Source organism: Aythya ferina (genome assembly GCF_964211825.1).
Source record: "Aythya ferina genome assembly, chromosome: 3".
Classification (NCBI taxonomy): Eukaryota; Metazoa; Chordata; class Aves; order Anseriformes; family Anatidae; genus Aythya; species Aythya ferina.
The window spans coordinates 49303664-49331087 of NC_140298.1; the positions used below are offsets into that span (position 1 = coordinate 49303664).

General features: G+C 45.3%; 1 protein-coding gene across 1 annotated transcript in view; it reads left to right on the forward strand.

Annotated features, from left to right (window-relative positions):
* Positions 1–5174: 5174 nt before the first annotated feature.
* UTRN (utrophin) overlaps positions 5175–27424 on the forward strand; it is a 366839-nt gene continuing 344589 nt past the window's right edge. Inside the window, exons 1-2 of the mRNA XM_084513507.1 lie at positions 5175–5276; positions 5564–5694. Coding sequence (XP_084369633.1) covers positions 5616–5694 — 79 coding nt within the window. The 5' untranslated portion in view covers positions 5175–5276; positions 5564–5615. The remainder of the gene's footprint in view (positions 5277–5563; positions 5695–27424) is intronic.

The following is a 27424-nucleotide window of genomic DNA, read 5'->3' on the forward strand; positions in this document are numbered from 1 at the left end:
CTAATCATAGTTGTGTGAACCCATAGTGAGTCAGTGAAGAGCGAGGCGCTCTGAAGAGTTGGAGGGCATGCCTGCAGTGGCAGACATGGCAGAACCCAGCTACACCTTCCCCTTACCCTATGCTGTCCATCTGTGGTCTGGAGGCTGCATCTGAACATTTCTTCAGGGCTGTGAGGACACAGCCTTGTAGCTTCTGGCCTGCAGCTGCCCTGCAGCTGGAGAGATGAGTGCCCAAGAATACCCAGCCTGGATCTTTTCTCCCTCTTGGTGACCACCTGTGTCCTCCTGTGGCTGAGGTGGTAGGAGCCACAGACTGCTGAGTGCAGTCGCGGCAAGATAGGATCTGATGGGAAGTGTTGAGCAGGTGGAAGTGTTGAGCCATTGCCAGCACAACCTTCTTGCTGGTGCTTTTGGTGGGGACAGTGTGCCACGATCCCAGTATGGAAGCTAATGAATGGTATTTTTCAGAAGGGAGAGATTTTATTAACACATGAGCAATCTTGTATGTAATATCTTAAATTCTTCTAATCAGGGAATAAGGGGTTAAGTACAAAACATTCCCTTTGATTGTTTTACAGTATACAGCAAAGAAATAGTGACATGTGCTTGATTGTTTGGTCTAAAGTGAGGCAAACATGGAAAAACAATGATCTTTTGTGAATAAACATTGTTTGCTGCATTTCACATTTTAAAGTTGGTTTGTTTTCATTCCTTATTGGGAGGATTCATAGAGTAGTAGAGTTACTATTTAAGTTTTAATAAGAATAAACTTCATCTTTTCTTGCTGCCTACCTTTGGGAAAAAAAAAAAAAAAAAAGGTTTAGAAAGACACACTGTGTCCACATTTTCCACCAATAACTATTTTTGCAGAGTGCTTGATGAGTGCTTTCCTTTTGAAAATGTTTCCAAATCGTCTTTGTCCAACCATTGTATTTTTTCATTGAATAAATAATGCCTCTCTGGTGGAATATGTTACTTGTGAGCCAAGAGTGAACCAAGTTACTGTAAAAATGAAGCAAGTTCCCAAGGTTCTATGTTGAATTAACACAGGAGCCCTGTTTCTTATTTTACCACTGATAAACTAGTTTAAAAGCTGGACTTACTCTGGAATTGTAAAAACATTGTGCATTTACTTGACTGGCCACTAAACAAACCTGTACTGATACATAGCGCAGGCTATTCTAATGAGGATGGAGCAGCACTGGAAAAATAGCCAGGAGCAAAAGACTAAATAAATAATCAGAAAACGATTTGTATGGAAAGTGACTTTGACTAACAACTTTCACCTGCCCTTGTAGACTGTGGCAGCATGATGTTGGCCAAAGGTTCCGGCCCTGCACAGGCATTTTTGATGATGGTGGTTTTCTGCTGCGGTTTAGAGAGTTATGTTGGGAGGGTAAATTGATTACTATAATTGTTCATTAATGCACTCTTGTTTAATGTACTTTTAGGGGTTATAGTCTTTGGAATGATGATAAATTATGGTAGCTTCAATTAATGTCATGCAGTTAAAGGGATGTCAGCATTTCTATTAAGACAGTGTAATTTTCTGGGGTTTTATAATGAAGCTATAAAAAATTGCTGAAACTTAAGGTACTGGGTTCCAGAGTGCTTTACGCACACAATATTCCCCTGAATCTGATCTAATCAATAGATATATCGAACCTAACGAGATAAAAATAGAGCGGAGAGAATCTTCTGAAGATTCACATCTAGACTCAAGGAAATGGAAATATCCTCATGTGAATGGTGCAGGAGCAGCCAGAGGGAGGTATGGTGGTACAGGTGACAGGCATTCTGCTTGGCGGACATCCTACAGCCAGGCCTGCTCCATTTTTTGGGGTTGCCTGCTGCCTGCTCTCCCTGCCCACCCCTTTCCTTTCCATCCCAGGTGCTTCCTGATGGGCAGTTAGCTGTCTTTGGCTGAACTGTCCTGAATTTTATCAAGAAATGTCTAGACCCTGACGTAGGGCAGCTGTGAAGAAGTGAGGTTGTGCCACGTCTCCATTACCTACTGGGCAAAGAGAGGAGGAGTGTGTTGCCTTCCTCGCTGCAGGCCCTCCGCTGGCAGAGGAGCCTCTAGGTTTGCTGGGAGCAGGGGTGGTGGGGCCCAGGGTCAGGGTGGATGCCTGGGGCTGCTCCATATCCACATCTCTGGCAGGCCTTGGTACTAATGGTGAGCAGGAGTGGTGGAAAAAGTGACAGGACAAAAATACATTAAATATTAACAAGATGGGTGATACGGAGGAGCTCTGAGGGAGCTTATACACAAAAGCAGATGAGGTTCAACTAAAAGCATACAATCTAACATTAAAATTAAAATCTCCAACTAAGGAAGTGAGGGAAAAATATGCTTTGACTACCTTTAAAAATTGTGCTAGGGCTGATTTTCAGTATTTCAGTTTCAGATGATTAGTTGAACAATAAAGAGAATTCTCAAGTACTTGGATTACAGCAAAAAGGAGGAAAAGGAACAAGCTAAGCGTGGCTGAGTTTTTTGAAAGATACTGCTAGAGGAGTCAGAGATAAAACCAACCCAAGGTTTTATAAAAAAAAAGAAAAAAAAAAGAAAAAAAAAAGAAAAAGAAAAAAAAAGAAAAAAGAAAAAAAAAAAAAACACTTTCCTCATAAGAGGAACATACAGAGAGATTTATTTTTTTTTTTAATTGGATGTGTCCTTCTGTAGTTTTTTCCCCCTCAGATGAGAGCTAATGAAAATAGTAAGGGACTTGCACAAACTGGTTAGCGTGATGCGTCAGTGCCAAGGCACCGAAGAGCTGTTACTGCGCTTCAGATGCGAGTTGTGCAGGAAAATGTCTGCTGGTGACTGCGTGCCAGGTCTGCTAACTGGGAGTGAGGACATGCCGGGATACGCAGAAACGGACGATAAAGGGACAGTCTCCTGACAGAGCAATCCATTTGGTATCTCGTGCCTTCCTGAATATAGAATGGTTTTCTGAAATCATGACAAAACACTGATGAATGAGTACATGCATTATTACAGCAGTCAATCTCAAGGTAATGAGATACATGAAATTCTTGGTTATAGAAATCCTATCAATTACGGGTGCTTCCTAAAAATAGAAACACCGACAGCAAAGACAAGGAGCCAAGGTAAGATGAGCTCAGAGCCTCGCGACTCCGTTGTTTCCATGCATTAAGGAATAAGGTGTTTATTTACTTTGGTCAAAGTTCAAGGGCTTTACATCTTCTCAGCCTGTTTCTTCACAGTTTCTTTTTCTGTATTCCCTTGTCTCTCCCTTCTTAACGTTGTCTAAGGCCTTCAGGGATTTTTTCTGTATTTTCCTAATTTATTCTGCATTATACAGAAAGGTAAACTGCTGCGCAATCCACACGATTTTAATGGTCTGCAGCAACCAAGACATCTGTAGATGAATGTAGGTTTGAGAAATATGACACAGTGGAGAGTTTGTTTTTTGACATTAACAGTGTGCCAGTCATTATTTTCTAATTCCACCAACCACCGGAATACAAAATTAGAGAGACTTAAAGCATGCACGTGTACAGAGTATTAAAGACTAGGTTGTGGGTTTTTTTTCTCTTGATGGACTTGTGCCTAAAGACCCAGATATAAAAATTATAGCCTTTGCATTGGGAAGCCTGCAGTCTAAGTAACTAGCTCAAAAAAAACCAGACTTTGATCAGCAGCAGAGTGAGCAGTGCTGTGGAAAGAGGCATGTCTGAAACACACCAAGAAAAAACCACTCTGCTGCTGCCCTGAGGTAGTGTTCATTCTCGTTACTCTGTTGCCTTTCTCCTGGCACTCCAGTTCAAAGCAGAAATTGACGCTACTTCACTCTGAACCAGAACAAGGAAAAAAAAAAAAAAAAAAAAAAAAAAAAAAAAAGGAAATGCTATCGGGTTAAACTAAAATGTGTTTCTTTTATTGAAATAATTTGTAGGTGCTTTCGGGGTGAGCATATAAAACTCAGGACCTTGGGCGTACAAGCAGAGATGTGAAATTGGACACAGCCGCTTCCTCTTGCAGCTGAGCAGCGTGTCTGCAGCTTTTAGCACCCGGCTTCGTGGCAGCACCCGCAGTCACCTCTGCGAACTGCCTGACCCCTGCCTGCCACGCAGGAGGGCCTTCCTCCCTCCAGGCTGTTCCTTGCAGTGGCTGAGGTGGTGTGGAGCCTTGGGATCGCGCAAGATCAGCAGGTGGTGTGGTGAAAAGCACCAGAAGTGGTGTTTCTCACCAGTGCTGGCTCTTGGGCAGTTCTGGGTTGCGCAAAGGTTCAGGGAGGACCTGCCTCAGGAGCAGCCAGGTTGTGTCTGGATCCCGGAGCCCCAGCATTCGGGTATTTTTCACAGCTGGGAACTGAACACAGGGCAATGCCTCGGTTAGGCACCAATTCTTGCGGGTGGGTTTGTGGCGCTCACCACCGGTGACCTGCAGCCACAGCGGGTGTGAGGAGCAGGAGGGAGCACTGACTGTGGCTGGGGCGGTGTGGGCCATGGTGCAGCGGCTGGCTGGTACCACATCACTCTGTCGCTCCAGAGACCTACTGGATAAGCACGAGCGGCTGTCTCCATCTCCTGGGCTCATCCAAAGGGCAAAACCTGTGGGGCTGTTTGGGAGACCCCCTCTGGGACGCAGATCAGTATGTCCCAGTCAGTCCCACAAGTGCAGCGCAGCCAAAATGACCAAAGGCCGAGGAAAAAAAGTTAAATATAAATTTACAGATAGCTTTACTTGCTTGTGTGAGCTATTTTTTTTTTCCTGGGGAGAAACGGGGAAGTGTGGGCGAGCATCGCAGCCAGCTCAGGCTACAACACACCCGCCGGTGGCTTGTTGCTGGCAGCGCACCGCCAGGAGGGGCCCCTGCGGCCACCAACAGCCCCGCCGGGCGCACGGCGCTGCCAGGACCGGCCTTACCGGGGGCGGCAGCGGGACGGGACGGGACGGGACGGGTCTTTTAAAGGGCCGGGCCGGGCCGGGAGGGCCCCGTCGGTGCCGAGAGGCGGAGCCGCCCCGCCTCGCTCCAGCCTCGCCTCCCGCTCCCCGCCCGCCCCCTCGGAGGAGCGGCCGCGCGGCTCCGCAGCTCGGCGCCGGCCCCGGCTAACAAAGGGGCTGCGGGGCCGGGGCGGGGCGGGGCCGGGCGGCGGTGGAGGAGGAGGAGGAGGAGGAGGAGGAGGAGGAGGAGGAGGAGGAGGAGGAGGAGGAGGAGGAGAGGCAGCGGCGGCTCGCACAAAAAGTTGTGGGGGGAGGAGCCGGCGCGGGGAGCGGGGCCGCCTCCTGCCGCCGTGTCCGAGGGGTGAGTGGCGGCTCTGCACGGCTCGGCTCGGGACGGGACGGGACGGGGCGGACAAAGTTTGTTCCCCGACGTGCCGAGGGGGAGCGGCGGTGCTCGGGGCACCTGCGGGGCGGGCCGGGCTGCGGGAGCGGAGCGGGGCCGGGCCGGGCGGGGCTGCCGGGGTGCCCGAGGGCGGGCGGCGCCTCCGCGGCCCCGGTCCCCGGCGGGGGTGGGAGCTCGGCGGCTCGGTGCCGGGGGCACTCGCGGCGGGACGGCGGGGTCACGGTGCCTCTCTGCTCCCCCGGCAGGTGCTGAGCGGGACCCATGGGAGCCCCCCGCCCGAGGGTGTAGGAGCCCGGCATGGCTCGCCTCGCCCGCCCCGAGGAAGGAGCCGGCGGGGCGCCCGGGGAGTTCAGCGATATCATCAAGTGCCGCTCGGGTAAGCTGCCCCCCGGGGTGCCCCACACAGGGTTCCCCACTCGGTGTGCCCTGTGCTGCGAGCCCGTGGTGGTGGTCGTGGTGTGATGGTCACGATGATGATGATGATGATGATGATGGTGGTGGTGGTGGTGGAGCACAATCTCCCGCTTCTCTCTCTCTCAAACACGGTGTTAGTCAAGTCACTGTGTGTTTGGGACCCACCTCCTGCGTTATAATTACCCCTGCTTTTGTAAATAACCGCCCGCTCGGAGTGCTCTTATGCAACCCGGCGTTGGCAGCTCCCGTCTGCCTGCCCCACCGCTGGGAACGGCAGCGGCGGTGGCTGCCACGCTGCCCTGCCTTCTGACAAGGCGCCCCGACGTGACCTGCTGCCTTTCCTCCTTCGTATAGCGTGGGGGTCTACAGCTACCAGCTCAGGCATTTCCTTGTTTGGAACAGATCTGAAGGTTACTGGGGAAATGTAAAAGCATGCTTTAATTTTGTGGTACATTGTAGCCTCACTGAGGCGCTGATGGATGCTAGAGGGGCAAGGAACCATCAGCATCTTGGCAGTGGGAAGGTGGAGGGCTTATGGGCACAGAAGCAAGTCACGTAAACCTCAGCAGAAATTCATGATACATCCAGAGTCTGGATGCTTGCGTCTTCAGTTTCAAAGCCTATCCATTCTCTCTTAAATGCGAAATGCTCCTGTTGTCAAAAAAAAAATAAAAAATTAAATTTCTTTGATATCTGAAAACCAGTAACATATTTTCTTTTTTAAAAAAAATCCCATGCATTAAAAAAATGTAAGTCTTCCATTGATGGTGATTTGATATGTCAGAGGAAGCAGGATGCGGGTTTGAGTCCAAATCACGCTGGTGTTTGCATAGTTCATTCTTAGACATCGTCTTTGTGAGGGATGAAACCTGTGGTGGATGGAGTCCTACTGTTCCAGAAATGCAATTTAGGAAACTGAAACACTTTGTGGCTTTGAACCTTGAGTTCTGTAGTGCTTGTGTACTTTTTCTTCTGTTACTTTGAAACCTCTGGATGTGACTTTATTTGATAATAAGTGTGCAGTCAGAAACCTCTAAGGGCTTTGAGGTTTGGGGTAGCCTTTGGAGGGATGGTGCGCCGAAGTGTACGCGAGTACTGTGCTTTCTTAGCCCGCCTGAGGAAACACGGCTGTATTTGAGGTTTTCCTTGGATGAACAGATTGTACAGCAACTTCTGTTGTTTGGGCTAGGGCAGGCGATTGCAGCTCTCCCATTACAACCACTTTAACTTTCCTCTTCTCTCTTAATGAGAGAATTGTGTATATTCTGAGGCTGGGAAGGCTGAAAGACTTGTGCATTAGACTAAAAACTGTGAGCAGAGATTGATCTTTTAAAAATGATACACTGGCTTGGATCTGGTTGTGTGATTTATTGAAGCTAATTACTGTACTACATAGCTCGGGCCTGAACCTTTCCCTACAAGTAAACCCGTGGGAGGGATTTCCTAATGAAAGGGCTGAAGTACCCATAGCAGTAAATTAAAGGATAGCTGCTGGGACTGGGGAAAATATTATAAGCTGTTTCCACTTTTCATAGGTAGAAAGTTTTCCTTTTTCAAGTGTTTAAAATGAGCAGAGTTCTTTATTGCTGTGATAGCTCGTCCAGCATGGGATGCTATTTGCAGCGTGACACGAGTACAGTAGGAGCGCTACCTTTGCACTTGCTGATATTTGGGGTATCTCAGGGTCAGTCTTGTTTCTGAGGGCACAGAGGGCAGAGCCAGCCAAGGTTTATGTTCTCCACTTTATTTTGTAATAGAAAATGAGGTGTCCAAGTTGTCCTTCTGTTTTTTGCCACTCTGTAAGCTTGTCACCAGCTGATGTAGGACATCTCTAGCAATGATTCAGGAGAGCATGCAAATAAGCATTTAAATTATTTTGTTATATATATTTAAAAAAAAATATATTTGGAATTTAGGAATCTTTCAAAGGTAGCCATTAACAGACAGTGGTTCTAGTAAACATGTTTTTAAATATTTGGATACAAATGTAAACTTTAGCAACCTGTCAAACTGAAAATACTGTTTCTTTTGTAGTCATTGTTGCTTTAGCTATATTGCTTTGGAGAACTGGGAAGCAGATACAAAGCCCTAAGGATGGCAGGATTACTATGACAGTTAGTTACTGAAAACTTGAGCTTTGATCCAAAGTTACTCTTTGGACAGTGTAAAAAGATGCGTGGAGTTTCACTGCTGCTCGGGACTGTGCCCATCCATGCCTGATCCCATGAGCGGAACTGGCTGTGTAACTTTTTTCTTAATGACTTGTTACTGGAAAGCCGCCAACATACCAGGAGAGGGATATAGCAGCATTGCAGCAAATCTTCATTTTTCTATAGAGCAATCAAAATAAATTAACAATGGGTTGGGTTTCTATGTATGTTACTTGTACAAATAGAGCCTATGTCACAGGGTTTTGTGGGTGGAAAAGTACTTTTGCAAGTAGGATAAAGTGCTCCTGAGCAGAGATCCTTGTATGTTAGTGATTATGTTGAAAATACTTTCCTCTATAGCGGTCAACAAAACCTGAAGTGCCACGTGCTGTAGCTGTTGTAAGCGATAAATGCTTGATTTGGAAAGCAAGAGGGTTGGGTTTACTCAGTGAGCTCGCGTTTGTGATGTGTGGTGCCACAGCGGGAGAGTAGCACTTCCTTAGGTTGTCCAGTTAGCCTTTTTATTATTTCCTGCTTTTGATGTGGCTCTCCTCTGACTAGATAGTGTTAAGGCTGATCTATGTGTAGAGGTAAGCGGTTTTGATGGTGTGTCTTCTGCTCTTCCAGGCCCCAGGGTGACCAGAGCTGCCCCTAAGATGGCCCCGGCGTTGCTCAGCTGCCCGTCCTGCTGTGGCCTAGTGCCGGTGGCTCCTTGTGGCTGCTGCTCGGCCCCAGGTGCCACTAATAGGGCTTTTTGAAGGACATCTCCTTTGAGCAGGGGGTCGTGCCTCTCTCTCTGCAGCAGCTCTCAGGAAGGATTGCTGGGGGCTGATCGCCTTGCAGTGGTGAAAGCAATGCTGTCAGCGCCGCACTTGAAGAGCAAATGAATCTTTGCTATGATTAATTATGGAGAAAAGAAGAAGTTGCTTAAAATCTGCCGTGGTAGTTTGGAATGGCAATATATAATTAAACAGTAAGACATGACAGGAAAAACATTTCTGGAAGATTACCGTATGCCTCTGGTGCATTTTAAGATATGAGTTCCTGTCTAAATTGAGGGGAGCTTAATTCTCCTCATCTACCTTATGTTTTTAATTACAATAAATACATTTGGCTCAGAGGCTGCTTTCAGAAACTGTAACTTACTTTTGTAGTTCTTGGGCAAGGCTTCTGGGTAACGCTGCTGTCTGTCTGTCTGTCTGTCTGCACGAAGCGGTGCCGAACTGGCCATCAGCTGCTGGGCCCTGAGACCTCCTGGTCTGGGGACTCCATGTGCTGCCTTTGGGGCCAGTTCCTTTGGCCCTGTCCCACTGCCACCCAAGTGATGTGGCCCTGTGTGGTGCCTCGGTTGTCACTTGGGCTCCATCAGTGAGAAATGGCCGGGAACAATGGTGTCTGTTTAGGATCCATCCCATGGATGCGGGCTGGGCACAGCCGGTTTGCTGTAAGGTGAACTCTTTGTGGGTGTTTGTGCAGAGTGTGTGCAGGTGAGATGGTGGAGGCAAACAGCAAGCCTGCTGCTCCTCATTCCTAGCTGCAAAAATGAGCGTTTTTGGAAACAAACCTTCAGGTTGCCTCAGGCTGGCTCCTTCCTGTCAGCTGTCGCCTCCTTGTCCCAAGTGGACAGATTGGGTGCTGCGATGAAGACAGTTCTGGGGTGATGCTAGCGTTTATGAAATGCAAGCATATACGTACTGGGCTGGTTTCTTCTAGTCTCTTGGTTGGTGGAGAAAGAAATAACATATGCCGTTCCATGTGCTTGAAGCACGACTCTGCCTTGGAATAGAAAGCAAGGCTCCTCGGGGGAGAAAAGAAACCAACCCCAAACCATAAAAGCAACCCATTGATTTGCGTGTGCTCTGCCAGGAAATGAAGAAATAACCCTGGGCAGGAGCTGCTACGTGAGGCACTGCCTGTAGTGGTTTAAGAGCCTCGGGATGCCGTGGTGGGGAGAGGCGGCTGCTGCTGGTATGGGTCCCCCTTGCACTGTGGATACCTTGGGGAGGGGGTGCCCGGGCAGACCAGCAGACATGGGGTGATTAATAACCGCGGCCACCTCCTCTGACATCCCCCCAGCTCAGGGAGCTGGAGAAGATGGGAGAAGTCCGTGCAGTCTGAGGAAAATAGGTTCATGTGCAAAGAAACTCATAGTGGTTATGTCACTGGGCAGCTTGGCAAAGGTTTAGCCGTGTCTCTGCAATGGCTCATCACCTCCCTGCCTCTCCTTGGATGCTCCTCCTGTCTGTGGTGCGACTCTTGGCAGCAGGGACGAGTAGGGCAGTGTTTGTATTAACATTTTCTGTGTGTGGAGAAATGGGGAGACAGACTGGCACATGTAATTCAGTGTACGTGTGGTATGGCAAGAAAAAGCACGTGGAATAAACCCCAGCTGAGTCTGCTTTGTTTTGGGTCAGTGCAGGTGCTCTGCTGCGGATAGCTGCATGGATTTGCCCACTCAGAGACTGTATGATCAGCTCCTCTTGTGTTGTGCAGTGTCACTCCTTTGAAAAGAGCACCATTAGAAGAGTGTAGCACCAACCCTGGGAGCAGAGATGCTTGTAGCCCAAAGCTGGGGAGAACTGCATTTAGTTTGGATGGCTTAATAACAGCCTGAAGAATGAATAATAGGGTTTAAACATTGTGAGGTGGGAGGGAGGAGTTTCATTCTCTGACTGTTTATTGTGTTGATAAAAAAATAAGTTTTAGTGCTCCCTAGTTTGTCAGAAGTCTGCTTTATGTCTTTTTCCCTTCCCCCATTGTGTCTCTGGAATTAAATGAGGAAGCAAGCTGAGCTATAATTTCGGAAAGTGACTGTATATCTTCAGAAGAAAGCTGGGAGTTCTAAAGGTAGTGACAAAAATAACAGGCTAAGTAAATAGAAGGGCCCTCTGGCATCTGTGGATTTGACAGAAAACAATGACACTCTTCTCTTGCAAACCATAGTTTTGGGAGTGAAGCAAGAATTGAGTCCCTGCTTATCAGCAGGGCTGCATCTACCATAGTAGCCTTCCTTTAATAAGGCTACTATAAGGTTTCCTTATGCTTGGAAGGGCTGTGACCAATCTTTAGTAATTTACGTGTTTAGATATGAATTAACCTGTTGAATGTGTGGGAGAGACGCCTTAACTGTGCTGAGTTGCTGGAGAAGATAACTTGAGCATCGTCTGGACTTGTTGGGAGAGTTCTCTTAAAACTGTAGATACGCTGCTCCCATGAAAAAGCAGCATTCTCTGTCTGCTGGGCTGTTTTTCAGGGGTGGGGGTCTCCCATTGCATGTGGTAAAGCTCTGCTGAGTTGTCAGCTGGTGGGAGATGTGGTGGCTGCGTGTTGGGGTAACAGCAGAGTAACTTCCATCAGAAATATTGGATGCACGTTAGTAGAAAGCTGTGTGGCTAGATGACAGAGATTAGATGTGTTTTAACATTATTTTGCTGATCAATAAAGGGAATGGGCAGCAATACTTTTCAGCCAGAGGTTATTGGTAACAAAGATCCCTTTGGAACTCTGACACTTATTCCCCCTTGCCTTGTGGAAAACAGAAATAGGACCCACCATCCAAAAACTGTGTTTCCTAATGACTTTGTAGAGGAATTCAACGTGTATCTGGACAGTCACTGGCTTATGCACTTAACTGTGAAGAAACGTGCACTTAAGCCATGAAGCAACATACTTTGATGGGTTTGTGTAATACATTTCAAGTATTTTCAGTTAATTCATTTGTACTCTGCTTTTACTGCCTAGCATTAAATGTGGGTTTTGCTCCTTTCCTAGTTTAGACTGTGGCAGAGGACCAAAGGTGTAATGTGCTCCTAACATATAACGTTACCAATTATTGATTGGAGAAAGTGGTGTGATGTGTAAGTCCTGAAGTGCTTGGCTAGATTATCTTTTTTTAAATTGCTGTTGAATTGCCACACTGTCCTGGATGAACAAGGAGCAGCACTCTCCATAACGAATGGAGGAGATTTATCAGGCTTCGTATACAGCGAGGCCATTTGGTTTCCATATTACTTTAGTAGCTACAGTATAAAGTGTGATTATATTAAAATAAGAGAAAAAGTAAAGTAGTATTTAAACGCCAATAGACCAAGACCTTTCTATTTCTTCTTTCTAGGCTTTTACTTCTGTTATGACTTAATAATGAACAACAGCTATGGTCAGCACAAATCATTTCCAAGAGTTCAGTGCTCTCTCTCTTGGTTTCTACACAAACATCTTGTTCCTGGATGCAGCTCCTTGTGGAGCTTCAAGGGAACACGCTTTGTTCATGCAGTGCCTCTTTCTCGAGAGAAGACTTTGTGGAAGCTGAAAGTCTGGTAGCTGTCTTCTGAACACAGTTTTGCTGTTTGGGCGGGGGTGTGTAATCCTTCTGCTTTGAATGCTTTTCCTCTGCGCTCAGGAATTTTTCTCTTGGACCTGGCTGTAGTCCCCAATTTGGAGCTTGCTGGTTTGATTTAAAAAAAAAAACAAAAACACAGGTTCTTAAAAACATGATTTAAATCTATTTTTAGCTAACTTAATGCACTGATCAGTAGGAGTAGAGTTTATTAAACTTAACCTGAGAGTTTTTACAGGTCACAGTACAGAAGTGCAGTGTTCACCCTGGCCTTTCTACTCAAAAAGCACTTGCACACTTTATGGTCTGTGCAAAGCCATCTGTCTGGCGGGCTGTCAGAGGAGCATGGTGCCCAGCTTCTCGTGGTTGAGGACCCCACAAATGCTCCAGGCTGCTGCAGGTGCCCCTTGGCTTGGGCACCAAGCCTGAGGAGAAGCTGCATTTCAGGAAGCTCCTCTGTGGCTTTGCTTCTGCTCTCATCTTTTACTTGTTTTGACAATTTGAGTATTGTTTAAATATTGAGGTAATTCAGAACCAAGGGACCCTCTAGGAAGAAACAACCAAAAAGACGCCAGACAAACACTGTGTTGGTTCGCTGGGCACTGGTGAGCTTAAAGCCACGAAGCATGCCAGAGCTTCTAGAAGGTTACGTTGCTACCTTGATGAGAGAAATCACATGTTGATGGTCATATCAGTATCAGTGTGGAAGTGAGCTTTATACTAAACTGCGCAATCGGCACTTCCATGGTGGAACAGGGGAAAGAGGAAGGAAGAGCTCAGATGGGGTTGCTCCCACTGTCACAAGTCATACCATGTTGTAAGGGCTTTTTGTTAAAGGCCATTGAAACCTAAGTGGAGTTCATTTTTTGCCCTGCCTTCTGATTGTTTGCAGAAGGTTCATTCCTGATTGCTGGAATAAGAGCATTAAAGGAACAGAGTTTTCTTGCTATCCTCACCTTTACCAAGGTGCTTTTTACAGACCTGCTGTTGATGCTGAGCTTCTCGTGTGCTGCTGCGTTGCCAAGCCCCTCCTTCCCTGATCCTTTCACCCCAGTCAAGAGCAACTCATGAAAAACGTTGATCAGGGATGCATTTTTACCAAATATACTCCAGCTCTGGTTTGACTGCTTCAAATGCCCAGGTGCCTCATGTTGCTTTTTCTTCGGTTTGTGGGTGTTGGGTAACTGATGGTGTCCATTTGCAGCAGGTTTCCACATGGATGTTTTTCTCAGTCCTTTCTGATCCCAAGAAAGATAAATCCGTGGAGACGTATGGAGCTGGTGAGGTGCAGGGGCATCAGTTGTGGTGGTATTAATTCAGTCCCACAGCAGAACCTCTCTGAATGACATCTCTTCAGAGTTGGACAAAACGCCTTTTTTACGTCAAAAGGATTAGTGCACTGTCTGCATCTTTCTTCCAACTTCAGGCATGCGTGGCAGGAGAGAGAGAGTGTGAGATCCTGCCATGAGGCCTCAGGACTGTCTTCCTGGGGTCTTTGTGTAGACCCTCTGGTAGAGAAGTGAGGCAGGGACCCGAGAAGAACCAAATTTCAGATCTCTCTGTTCTAAAGCAGCTCTTCCAAAATGTTTTCATTTAGCCTGTAGGGAAGTAAGTGGTCCTAAAACTTAAGAAATTTGAAGTTAATGAATTCCATGTGAGTTGTGTGTTGTTGTTTGCCTTTGCTCTAAGAGGGGAAATAATTTCCATAGTAGGTCATGAAGGCTATTTGGCTTTCCTAATCCTTACGAGCAAAAAAAAAAAAAAAAAAAGAAACCCTGACTGTTCTTGGAGGCCTTCTCCTCTACCTGTAAAATGCTGGAGAGGGTTCCTGTCACTGTGTGGTAACAACCTCCTCTCAGCAGGCAGTGTTAAATATTTAATCGTCGTTTAAGGATAGTGGTTACTGTGCTTGCATAGTGACTAACAGTATTGGGTGTGTTCATCTCCACAAAGAAAAGTCATAACCAACCCCTTTTGATTAAGTATATATATGTGTATCTTCCTAACTGAAAATCTGCAAATTCTCTTTGGTTTAAAATGGCACTTAATTTTGTCATAAGTCATGTGAACAACATGGGGCATGACAGAGCTTTTTGCATGCGATAAGGTACCATAACTGAGAAGAACGGAAGCTGGATTAATTTTTACATACCTTAGATTCCCTTAAATGAGGAGATAGCAGTTACCTGTTGGTCTCATGAAGTGGGTGGGTTCTGGATCACCCCCAGATTGTCTGCAGTCAGAGTTCATTTTGGCACCCACACCTGGAGTGGGAGTTGTATTCCCTCTCAGGGAAACTGAACCCTGTGCCAGAAATGCAGGTGAGGTCCTGTGGTCTGGCCTGCCTGAGTCATGTAGTTGGACGGTCTCGGTGGCAGCGTGTGCTGTCCTCAGGTGTCACACACTGCAGGACAAGCAGCATCCAGAAGAGACAGGCTGAATCAGAAGAACATGAACCATGCAGAAGCAAGGTCTTTTCTCATCCATCTCCCATGTGCACTAGGGCTGGTTAACTACAAGTGGTGAAATTGGGATATTCGTACTTCTCAATTTTATTGCCCATGTTACAGCCATAAAGTACGATATTCTGGTATCTGCCTGAGCATCTAAACCTGCCTTACTGTGTGCACCTGGTTGGGCTGGCAGAATCTGGAGTCAGAAGAAGATGCAAAACTGTTCTGGAGTTGCAATGTTTTATCCCAAATAAGGAATTTCACTGCTCCTGCTTTGCAGGTGACATCTCTGCTGCACAATGGACAGAAAGCAATCTGATGGGATGGTTTAAAAATCTAGTGATGGGGTGGAAAAAGCCATAATACTCTTTTCACACTGCACTCTGCTGCCTCTCCTTCTTCATCTCCCTGACCTGGCAGGCATCTTCAGGGAGGGGGAAAAAGCCTCCCTCAAGTATTTGGCTGCTGCTCCAGTTGTCTTTGCAGGGGACATCGCCAGTGAAGACCAAGTTGTTTGCCAAGAATCCGGTATGAATGTCTGCGTAGAGAAGGCTTTGTGCAAAATCAGCTGAGGACAGCAACCGTGTGGCCTAGACCAGAAAATATTTCAGGTACCTGATGAGAACTCAAGGACCCGGTGCTGCGGGGCCAGTGGTTAGGGAAAGAGTCCTTAGCTATTTACAAAGGACCTAAGTATCTTAAGGCATCATCCTCAAAACTTAATTGAATAGCTACAGGTTGCTGCTAAAGCATGCTGCCAGGTCGTTATGGTGTTGGTGCTGAGCAGCTGGAGGAGCCTTGTCCTGGCTGCAGCCCGCACAGCGTTCCTAATCCTGCGTCATCCCGGCTGTCAGGCACACCGGCCAATGTGCAGGTGTCACTTCTCCCAAAACAGCCTTAGGCAGCTGGGGGGAATTTGGGGTGGTGCCCATCTTTCCTGTAATTGCCTCTTAATTAGAGCCCTTGTGCTGACTTGTCGCTCTTGAAATGCCAGTCTGAATCTTCAAATGGTTTTGAACCACTGACCATTGCCCTAAGCACTGGGCAGGAGTGTAGGGTGAGATGTGGCCAATTCCTTGAGTATTGCACAGCGAGAGGATGGGCCAGGAAGAATGCAGGGGCTGGAGAGCATTCAGGGCATTTCGTAATAAGTCAGGCACCAAATCCCAACACGTTCTGGGGGAAAAAGTGTTTGTATATATTTCTGTACTGGAGATGACCTGCTTAATGAATGTGTCTAAGACTTAAGGCTGAAAGAGGAGTTGTGAAGCCTGCCCATCTGCTGAAGCTTGCACTGGGACATCAGTACCAAAATTCAGGGCTAAAAGATGCTGGTCTAAGTTGAAGAGCAGACTTGCAGCAACGCTTGGGATTTTTCCCAGGAGAAAGACATTGCAAGGTCATTAATCAAGAGCTAGAGAAAAGGAGCACTGGTCTCTCTTTCCCTGCCAAAAATAAGACAACTAAACCAAACCCTTGTGTTGCTGGCATTAGCAGTCATCTGGCCACTGCTGCGGTTGGTGGCTGCAAGCACTTAGCATTATTATAAACAGCCCTTGTGTTGCAGGGGTAGCTGGCCTGGAACAGCTCTGATACGTTTCTGAACAGAAACCCAGTGCAGGGAAGAGGGATTTCACTGTTGGAGTCTTTGTCTAGGATGCAATAATGATCCTGAAGTTCATACCAGTGTCAGACTCCAAATGACTGAGGCGTCTCGAAGGAAGAGGACCTTGGGGGGTTGTACATAGAGGGGCATTACGTCACCATGGAGATAACTATGGATCCTTTTGGCGAGAAAACAGAGCCCACGTTTGACACGAGGATACGAGGGGGATGTGTTTGGAGAGCTGTTCCCAGGCTGGCCTGGTGCTGGTCAGTGAGTACAGAGCCCTGGCACAAGACATGCATGGTGCAGAACTCATTGGCTTGGACCCGGCGGTGCTCTTGCATCCATTGCTGAGCTTGGTGACTTGCTGGGGGAGCTTGCTGTCATTCAGGGCTCCTAAATTCCCCCCCAGACTCATACACTAGCACATGCTGCGTAAGTCAGGGTGGCTGTAAGAGGTGCCAGCCCCTCAGCCCACATGCCAGTGGAGCACCTACTCCAGGGCACTCTGCCACTGCAGCTCCTGGCTCTTGTAGATTCTCCAGCATTTCTCTTGAACCTGCCTTTTGCTCATTCACTTGATGGCACACCTGAAATGAGGGTTTACTGGGTTAGGTAAGGGATAACTCTAGCATGTAATCCCCACTTCTGAGGCAGAATAAACTTTCTGCAGGATCTCGGGTGGTAGAGACACATGCAATACCTAGAGGATCCCATAGTTTCTGGCTTTACAAGAAGAAAAAATAATTCAACCCAGTGCATCTGTTTTCTTCCAGGCAAAATATCCCATGGGATGTAGCAGTTTGTTTGTTTGTTGACTGGACATGTTGCTGTTAGCACTGAAGAAGCTAGCACGGAATTAGTAAAGGGTCCTACAAACCTTGACCTATTGTAAACATATCAGACTTGCTTTTGTTCTCCGTCTCCTTCCAGTATAAGGTTGCTGAAGTCCTGGGCTGTTACATTCATCCTTAATGGACTCAGTGGCCTTAGCTTAGCTGATTAAAATTTAGTTTCAGGATGAAGCCTGTGATTGACAGTGAAGCCCTCTCTGAACGAGTTCAAATCTATTGAGTGGGTCCCTGGAGGAGATGGGAGCTGTAGCAAGTCTTGCCACTGGAGCTGGTTAGGAACAAGTAATTCACACAGGGTAGTGTATTTGTATGGAGGGCTGATTTGGGCTGGAAAAAAAAAAAGAGGTCTTGGAATATTTTGCCTTGGAAGTGCTGATGTGTCCTTTCCTCCGTAGCGCTGCCGTCAGGGAAGGGGAGCAGGGAGGGAGCAGGGACCATTAGCCAGGTGCTGAAAGCAGAGTCTCTCCATAATGCGCAGATAAAATGACTAACTGCTGAGAAACGTGTTGGTGTTTCGTTTTCCACACTGGTTTTTGCCACCTTTTGTTACAGGATCTTATTATTGGCCCTGTTGTCTCTGGCTTTAACTTATACTCACATACCCATATAATAAAAGTACTTGGAATTGTAATCCTCAGTTGAACTCAAGTTTCTTGCCTGGGGGAAGAAGGAAAGGGATAATTTTTTTTTTTTTTTTTTTTTTTTTGTATGTGTGTGATGTAATGCACGGTTGGAAGATGCTACTGTGCTGTAGTGGTCATCTGAAACAAACTCATGTGGACTGGGACTGGTGCAACCTGATGCAGAAAGTATTCTGCATAATTTGTGTGGGTATGGGAAATAATGGGAAGGAGGAGAGAAATTGTGAAATGTTAACCCTTTGTACTTGTTTCTTACAGTTTAAGATTTTTTTTTTTTTATGGATTTGGTTCCTTATGTCCTCTAAGCTGACACTTTTTTTTTTTTCCCCTTTATACCAAAATGCACACAATTATTTTTCTCCTCCTACTGACTGGAGGGCAGAAAAAGGGGTTTTGTTCCTTACAAGATATTATGTCTGCCTGGTATTCCCACTTGCAATAAGGCTCCTTTCATGCTGCTCCAGCTCTCTGAAAGGACCTTCACTTGCTATCCTATTAAGAACCTCTTGTGCTGCCAGCAAAAATGTAAAGAGGCTGTAGACATTTGGGGCTCAACTCTCATCTACAGTACAATGAAGTGAAGGAAATAATGCATTCTTGGCTGTCCTGAATTTAGCAGAGCCAAAAGGTTATCGGCTGGCAGAGTAGATGAGTTGTGATTATCACAACTTATGTTACTGGAAGTCTTTTAAAAAGCAATTGAATTAATTACGTTTGATCTCAGTGAGAATCTGTGGCCGTTGAGGTGGATTTTAATCTGCGTCTATTATCTAGGATGCAATGTTATAAGTAGGAAAAAATGATGTGTGTGAATTGTGTAGGACTCTTCTCTTTGTCTGCTTTGTGCCTGTATTGTGGCATACCTAATAGAGAATATATTCTTTTTCCATTTCCTTTTCATCTGCTTCTCTTTGGATGAATAAACAGAACCCTGCTACTTTTTGGAGTCTTGAAGGTGTCTTGTGAGCCTTTTTCAAAGTTTGTCAAGTTATAAAATCTAATTTCAGTGAGAATTAGTATATGATATACAGTTTTCCCCTGCCAAATGAGGTGGATGTAGTTCAGGAGTTAAACCTCTTTTGTCAGGCTGTTATCATGCACAACTTTTCAATTAATGCACAAAACAGGAACAAAAGGGATTTTTCAGTGAAATTACTATTTTAAATAATGCAGCCTTTGGCTATCTTAATCAAGGGATAGGTTTTTCTCACATGCAAACTTCCTTCTCTAGTAGTCTTCAGACATTTTTTTCACCCCCTCTTGCAGGATGGGAGTAGAGCTGAGAACCTGGGTGGGTCAGCCAGGTCACGTCTTCCAAAGTCATCCAGCTCATTACAATAATCATCCACTGTTTATTTAAATAGGCAACCTACTGCTATACAATTTCTGTGCAAAAAAGTCCTCTGTACTTTTGCAAAGTAAGAGGAAGCAGCTTTAATTGCATCTCTGTAATAAAGGGTTGTGCATTCATACAAGGTGAGTGATTTCTTCTTTGCTAAAAACTTAACAAGAGCTCATCCAGTGATTATAATTTGTCATTTTCATACTAAGCAGAACTAGTTAAACAAGTCCTCTCAGCTTTAAATAGTTTCTTAAAACCCTATTTCAAATTTCCTTCTGTAGAATAAACAGCTAAATTTAATATGAATAACCACATCTAATTTTGAAAAAGATAATTTATTTTAAATTCCCATGTAAGTAAGAAAATGTATATGTGCAAGAGTGACTACTTTTAAAATGACAACCTCAAGAAAAAATATACTTATCTAATGTAAATGTAGGTGAAATAATAGTAGAAAGCACCAATCCAGCATTGAATTATTTTGCTTTTCTATCTCTAAAATGATATTTTCCTCTTAACCATGGATGAAAAACATGAAGGAGATGGCATCTGATGTTACATTTTTCCTCTATGATTACTCCAGTTTCCCAGACTCTGTCTCAGTATAAAACAAACCCGTCTGTTCCCAAACTTATTTTAGCTTTGAAGCATGTGTAGTTCTTGACCTGCTGATCAGCTGTGGAGGATGTAGATGGCTATCTTTAGCTGTTGAGCTTCCATGTTTAGTTGTGATGTGATACTCTAAGCTCTCATGATGGTCTTCTGGTGGTTTTGTTAGTACTTGAGGGATTCTTGATGTACAGGCTGGTTGCTTTTCCCTCTGTCCCTTTGCAAATATTCATATGGAAGCTCATTCTGACACCTGTTTCCGGTCTCCTTTTGATTCATTGTTGGTAAAAGTGTGGAAGCAGTAGCTACTACCCTGTGCCAAGTGGACCATTATGTATGCTCCATCTCCAAGGAAAAAATTCACATTCCTACTTCGCTCTAGGTAGCTAAAAAACCTGGCATAAAAGTGTCCTGGACTGACTGATGTCACTTGCTCTTTATTTTATTCCTCCCCCCCATCACAGTGGGACTTTGCTGAATTCTCAGAAAAACTTGTACAACCTGATTTTGCAGGGAGCAGAGTTAGTGCAGTGAGCTAATCGTGGCTGTGGTCGTGTGGCTACAGAATAGAGTATTGCCTTACGGCAGTCATTCAAGAATATCTTTGAATATTTATGTGGAGAATTAACACTATGGCATAGAGGAGGTTTGGCAGAATTTTTTTTTAGGATCTTGCAAGCTGCTCCATGCAAAATTAGTGGTTTCTTTGCAAAAATACATTATATATATAAACTTATATATATATATATTATATAAAAGTTTTAAAATTTAAAATTTATATAAAAAGTATATGAATTTTTATATATATATTATATATATATATTTTTTTTTTTTAAAGTGCACATCTAAAAACATGCTGAATAAGGACGTCTAGAGTTGAATCTGGCAATGTTTGATCCTGCAAAGGCATCTTGTGTTATGGATTGTCATTTACTCTGTCAGATCTTCAGTTTCTAAACTGCTTACGCAGGGGAAAAGCCTTGTACCTCCTCCAGTGGGTATCTATGTTTTACTGAAATTCAAGTAGTTATATTAGAGACTCTTTAAAATAAAAGCATTTATTAAAGGCTTTTCATAAATTGCAAGTTGGTCTCAGCTGTGATAAATGTCCTTTGTTCTGTTCTGACTTGCTGGTGATATTAATGTGCTGGAGGAGGAGAGGCTTGCTCTTTCCAGTTAAAGTGAAATTCTTCATTTTGTGGATAGGTTTGAGGAGCGCTTGCTTCCTTGCCTTAATTTTTTCAAGCTGACTTTTTTCTTCGAATGGCCTTGTTCTTCTATGGCACCCTGCCCAGACCGAGGGGGGCCTGTGCAAGGGCTGAGGGAGATCTCACTTCCAAGAGTAAAGCTTGGCAAACTGAGCAGCGTGATGGAAATCATAAAAGTCAGGAGAACAGGGCTGGCTGTAAATAAAATAATAATAAAAAAGGCATGAGTTACAGTGGGATGTTGCCGGGTAGAATTCCTGGGTTCGGAGATGGGGGAATGCCTCCATTTCAGCGCGCGAGTCGCACCGGGCCCAAAGCCCTGCTTCACCTGGCACCATGCGAGCATGAGGGAGGAGTGATCCATGTGGGTCTCCTCAGGTGGAAGGGAGGGCTGAGCTTGGACATCTGCAGGCAAATAAATGTGTGACAGAAGGCTGGGATGTTGTACCTGCTGCCAGTCACTTCTTCATTAACCAGGCCTATGCAAATTAAACCTGGTCGGTTTAAAATTTAACCCCAAGTGATGATTCTTTGCAGGCTTTCTAGTCTGCAAGGGTCGGTGCTGATGCATTTTTATGTTTGAAAAGCTTTATAAAACTCTTCCAACTTAATGCAAAAGAACAATACTGAAAACAATGCACTTTCTACATTTAATACATCAATAATTCATCTTTTTCAGTCTGAACACAGGTCTTTGGTTCCTTGGGTGAATGACCCAGTGTACCTTAAAGGCTGAATCTGTTCTTGACTGTTCTTCAACCTATGCAGCTCTTAACATCAGAGCCATCTTATCTAACTGATCGTTTTGTCCTGATAAGAAAGGATGTTCTTTAGGATGTATGTGCAGCTGAAATTTGAAGTCCTAAAGACCTCTTTTTATAATAAAATTATCATTTTGGGGCACTGTCTCACAGTGGCAGCTGTTGACTGTCAAGGAACTGGCTTCTGTGCAGATGAGGCCTGCCTATACTGCAGAATAGTGTTTTCTTCTCTCTCAGTCAGAAAGGAAAACTATAAAATCAGTTTCCTCTGTGCCTCTTCTGATTGTCACAGACCTTGGGCTTGACAGATGCATGTGATGTTCAGGTTATTTGTAACTCAGATCTGTGCCTTTGTCCAGGGAGATATCAAGGACATCCAGGAAGATCAGCCTTGATCTTTAGCACTGCAGCCTAGTTTTCCTTAAGAAAACAAACAAATCATAAAAGAAAACAAACAGAAAAAGCTTAACATGACTTCCTGCTCCTGTCTGTTTCATCACTGCAGATGTGGGCTAAGCGTTCCATAATGGAAAAAAGGTAGAGGTTTCAAAGATTATTACGTTCCTATAACTTATTTTTAATAAGCAGTACATGGGTGTAAAAGAGTCCACCAGGATGGTAACTGATAGAGAAAGGCAACAAAATTTAAGTGGCAGAACTGGTCCCAAATAAAACTCAAAATACAATGTATGTTAGGCCAGGATAAGCAAAATAATGTGCTGTGTTGTACCCACTGAGGCTATCATAAGGATAGAGGAATGGAGATGAGAGGTTCAGGGAAGAAAAGGCTGTTTCTGAAAAACGTGTTTCACGAATTTTAGCCCTCAGGGGAGCGACACATTTAAAAAAGCTCCTGTTCCTGCCCCTCCCTTGCATCAAAACGAATGGTAAAGTAACCAAAAATGTGTTTACATACCTTTGGTTTGGAGGTTTCTTCCTGATGTGTAAAACACAACCACAGAATCAGACGGTGTTTAAGGAATGGAATGGAGCAAGATGCAGTGGTGGTTTTTCTGTCATCTTTGTAACGTGCTTAAAGATAAGAGGTGTGCATTGATGTATACACACATGCATGCACCTAGATGTTTCCCTTCTGGGATTTCCATTTGGAAATGATGAAATTCCTGAGGAGTTATTTGGTCCTTTCAAGTTAAGAATAACCATACAGCACTGTGTGGATCTGAGATTTTTGTCAGAAGTCTGCCTGTAACAGGGTGTTTCCAGTGGTTTGCTTGGGCAGATGATAAACTCTTCTGTTCATACTAATGCACACGTCATCAGTGCTTTCTCCATCTCTTGCTAGGGTGTGAGCTCTTGTGACCCATCTGTGCCCACAGAGACGCAGCAGCTGGTGGCAGATGACAGCTTTTTTGACCTCCTGCCTAAGTTGTTCTCATCTAGCCAGGGTGGCTTGGAGGCATTCAGCAATGGGAGCACACACACATGCTCAGGAGCACGTGTACTGCCTTGCTGGCACAGCTGGACCAGCCCAGGGGGATGGATTTACCTCTTTGCCATGTCCATGCTATGCAGGGGACTCTTGGGGAAATAGGGGATGTGGCTGAAAACCTTAAATGATAACAATTCATATGAACTTGGTGATGTGTAATTTTATATCAAATTTCAAGTGATTAAAAAACAAAACACAAAATAGTATACACAGTTGTGTATACTACTAACTACTAACACACATACACAGAGGTGTGTGTTTTTTTTCTTTTAATTTTGTGGGACATGCTGTTGGTCCTGAGTGGTAATTTTCTAGGTCGTGACTCAAATTCTTTCCTCAAGAAGGAAAGTATGCCAGATGGAGAGTATGTATTCTCTCTTATTCACTTACTTTAAAAAGAAATGCCTTAACTCTGTTAAAGTTAAATCTTCTGAGTCATCAGGAAAGAGTCTCATAAAGAGAGAGAAATTCAGAAAAGTGGCAGACGGGTTGTTCTAGCTGCTGGATGCTGATCTGAATGCAGGATCAGATCTTCATGTTGCACAAGACTTGGTCTAGCAGGTACAGGCAAGAAAGAGTGTGTCTTGGCCAAACAGTTGAGGGAATTCAGATATGCAGCCTCTGTGGGTTAGCACTTATTGCTACTCTTTTCCTGCTTCCCTTCCACCCCCAGCCCTCACTTTTTCCTGGCCATCTCAGATATCTAAAGTGAAGAGCAATCTCAATCACTTCTCCCAACTTTTTGTATGGGTGTTGGATTCAGCTGCTCTGCACACTTGGTAAGAGCAGCTCCTAAGGTTAATTGTGGGCGACTTTATTGGCTGACATCCATTGGTTTCTCTCTTATATGTGCATCATCTGGACTCTGGAGGCATGGGTAGATTCACTGCTGTCTTCTGATTCTCTTGGAGACAAGCTGATAATTGGTTTTCTTCTTGCTCCAAGTTATGCTGCATCTCTTTTGGTGGCCAGGGTCAGAATTTGGGCATTCCTAGCTATGTTTTCCTCTCCTTCTGTATGTTGCTTTCTCCTTCCTCGCCTGTGTACTTTCTTGTTTGTGAATGTGAAAGTTGTGATTGAGTTGCTTAACTGAATGAGCAGGGATGAGGAGTGATTTAATAAACTTGATGGAAAATCTTGGTTTCACTCTAAGCAAGAGGTACCTGTGCTGCTGGGGGCCCTGTGCAGTTCTGTGGTGGCTGCGGTAGGCTTGCTCATGGGAGCTTGGCTTCATTGAAATCAAAACTTGACTCAGCCTTGAAGCATCGTGTGTGTAGCTTCCTTGTGGTTCCTGTTTGTATGGTGGTGTAAGCTAACCAACTCTACTGTGTGCTCAGCTTTTTAAACAAGAGAATTGCTTTATGACTTATTTTCTTCTATTTCCTGCATGTGTTCTTCATAAATCCTAGCCAAAGGTCTCACAGTGACTTGTTAATGCAAACATGAGGCATACAGTTGCTCTAGTTTGCCTAGCTCACGCTTTCATAATAGTTTTGTATATAGACACAGGGGATTTATATATGCGGTGATCCACCCCTTCTCCTCCTTCCTTGTCTATCAGTTGCTGCTGGTTTCTCTGTTCAGTGCCAGAAAGGGAGGAGAGGCTGATTTCGGAGGGCTGCACTCTGCACTGCCTAGCTGGAGGGCACTTGGAGGCTAGTGACAGCTGTCCAGAAGGTCTCTTGGTGAAGGTGATCTCTGCAGTGCACACTTTCTAGCTTGCACAATGTAAAAAGACACTTGGATTATCCCAAAGCCGTTCTGGAGAACGTCTGTTCAAGCTGGCTGCTTGGAGCACTTCTGCTGCAGTTGTGTGAGGTTGTCCTGGATGGGATCACTACTTTGTACTTGCAGTGCTCACAAAGCTTTTCTAACATTATCCTGACCTGTAGTTTTCCTGACAATTAAGCCCTCTTTGGTGTGGGATTTAATATCCATCAAATTTGTTACAGATACCGAAGAATGCCTGCTGCAGCTGAGGTGGATGGGAGGGTAGCTGGGAGTACTGGGTGGGAATTGCAGTGATTACAGGCTGCTGCCAGTGTGCTGCAGTGGGAGCTTCCAGGGCAGAGCAAGCTGAAGCAAATGAAATGGAAACTTCCTTATTCTTTTTGTGGCTTTAGTCATGAAGCTTAATTACCACGTTTGACCTTTTTATCTTCAGAAAAAAAGCTTGGAGTGGAGCTCCCAGCTTCCCTGTACCATTTTTGTAGGCAGCAGGATTAGAAGTGCTTACTGCTCAATTTCCACCTCCCAAACGCTGCATGCCTTTGAGATTGGTACAGCTTGAATCTCTGCTCTCCAGCAGCAGCAGAAACAACCTGAATCTGACCAGGCCTTGCATCCTCCCAGATCTTAGCCGATCTTTTGGCTCTTCTCTTTTGTGACAGGAGATGGAATTCAGGTGAGGGGAAACTTATGCATAAACCCTGTTATCTGCTCAAGGCATCAGCCATCCTTGGGGTTTGTGAGGTGAGTGGACCATGGGATCAGCCAGCTGCTGTGGCTTACAAGTGGCACACTAGGACCTCCCTCCTGTTGTCACTGCTGCTCCAGCAGGGCCTTTGAGCAGGCTTCCCAGATGGAGCAGTGGTTTTCACTTGCGCAGCCTTTTTGGAAGCAGGCTGCTGCTGAGGTTGGTTGGCTGAGGCAGTGGAACAAATGGCAAGCCGACTGCATCAGTAGAATGCCCTCAGTGGTTTTGGCTGGAGCTGGTTGCTGAGGGCGTGGGGAATGGAATGGCCTTTATAATAACTGAGAGGAGCTCTGGGTGTTCCCATAGTATTTGCAAACCTCTCACTATCTGCAGCTGGACACATATGCTTCTGCTGTCCACCTCCTCCCTACTAAATATTAAAAAACAGGGATTGAAATGTGTTGGATTAATTCCTCCCAGTTCCCAGGGAAGGCAGCAAGGGCAGGGACAGGCCCAGGGCACTTCCCTGCCCTCATTTCTTTGATGGACCTGAACGTGGGAGCTGGCAAAGCTCTCTGCAGCAGAGCTGTGCTGAGCCGAAACCCTGTGCTGGGGATGCCTATGGCTCCTGGTCTGGCTGGCTGCTGACACAGCATCACAGGGACATGTGCAAGGCAGGTTTATCGTGATGATGTCTTACCCTCATGTGTGCCTGCCTGCCTTTGCTTGCTGGTGGGAGTTTGGTGGTCCCCCCTGGGCACGTCCTGTGCTCTGCTGCTTCACCTGCTCATCTGCTCTGCAAGGGACAAAGCTGAGGGATGTGCAGTATTTACTTCCAGTGCTGACTGGGGTGTTGCATGCCTCACTGGGACTGTGCTGGGATGCGGTGAACTGGCTGCCGTGCTGATTTTTGGACCCTCTCAAATGTAGGCCAGTGAAGAGCTGTACAGCTCACTAGTAGAACAAGGCAAGGGCGATGAAGTAGGCTGAGAGGGAGGTACAAGGCTGAGAGTGTAACAGCACCTGATGAGCAAGTGGGAGTTAGGAGTGAATGAACTGTCCTGTGATGGGATTTGAATTGAGAGCTGTTTTTTTCTTTCTTTTTTTAAACAGCAGTGAGGTTCTTACTTGTGGAAGGAGTAGCTGAGTGTATGGAGGTAGTGAGGATGCAGATAGGGGATGGAAAACAGCAGGGTTGGGGGTTGTTAGCCGGATATAAAGGATTTAGAGTCAAAGCAGTTTTCTAAAAACTGTTGGGTAATGTGGCTTCGTGACTATTGGCCGTCATTTGACTGCATCTCTACCAGAGCTGCTTCTTAGGACCTTGCATACACTCAGTAGGACAAATTTTACCAAAGGTAGGTAGGTAGTTGTTTTGGTGCTGCTTAATAACATAAAAAAAGCAAACAAACAATTGAATTACACCTGGACAAAGTTCTGAGTTACCATAAACCTAGCCAGACTTTCTTCTAAAACACTGTACTCATCTTACAATTGAAGCTATAAAAGCCTTTATCGTGAGGATCCCTTTCTTCCATGTTCGTGAAAATCATATGGAATGAAGGGATTGAGGGAGAAGAGAGATTTTGTGTGTGTGCACACATATATATATATATATATATATAATATATATATATATATATATATATACACACACACACACGTGTGTGTGTGTTTTCCTCTTTCCTGTGGCTGATCTGAAGTTGTTCTGTGATTAGGAAGTGATTTTGACACAAAACTCTGTAACAGGGAGTAGAGTTTGTCAGAACTGACAGTGATTTTTAAAACACTGCACACAAAAAAGCACCTACGAGCAGATTTTTTTGTTCTCTTTAATCTGGTCCTGATGCAAAGCTTAAAAAAAGC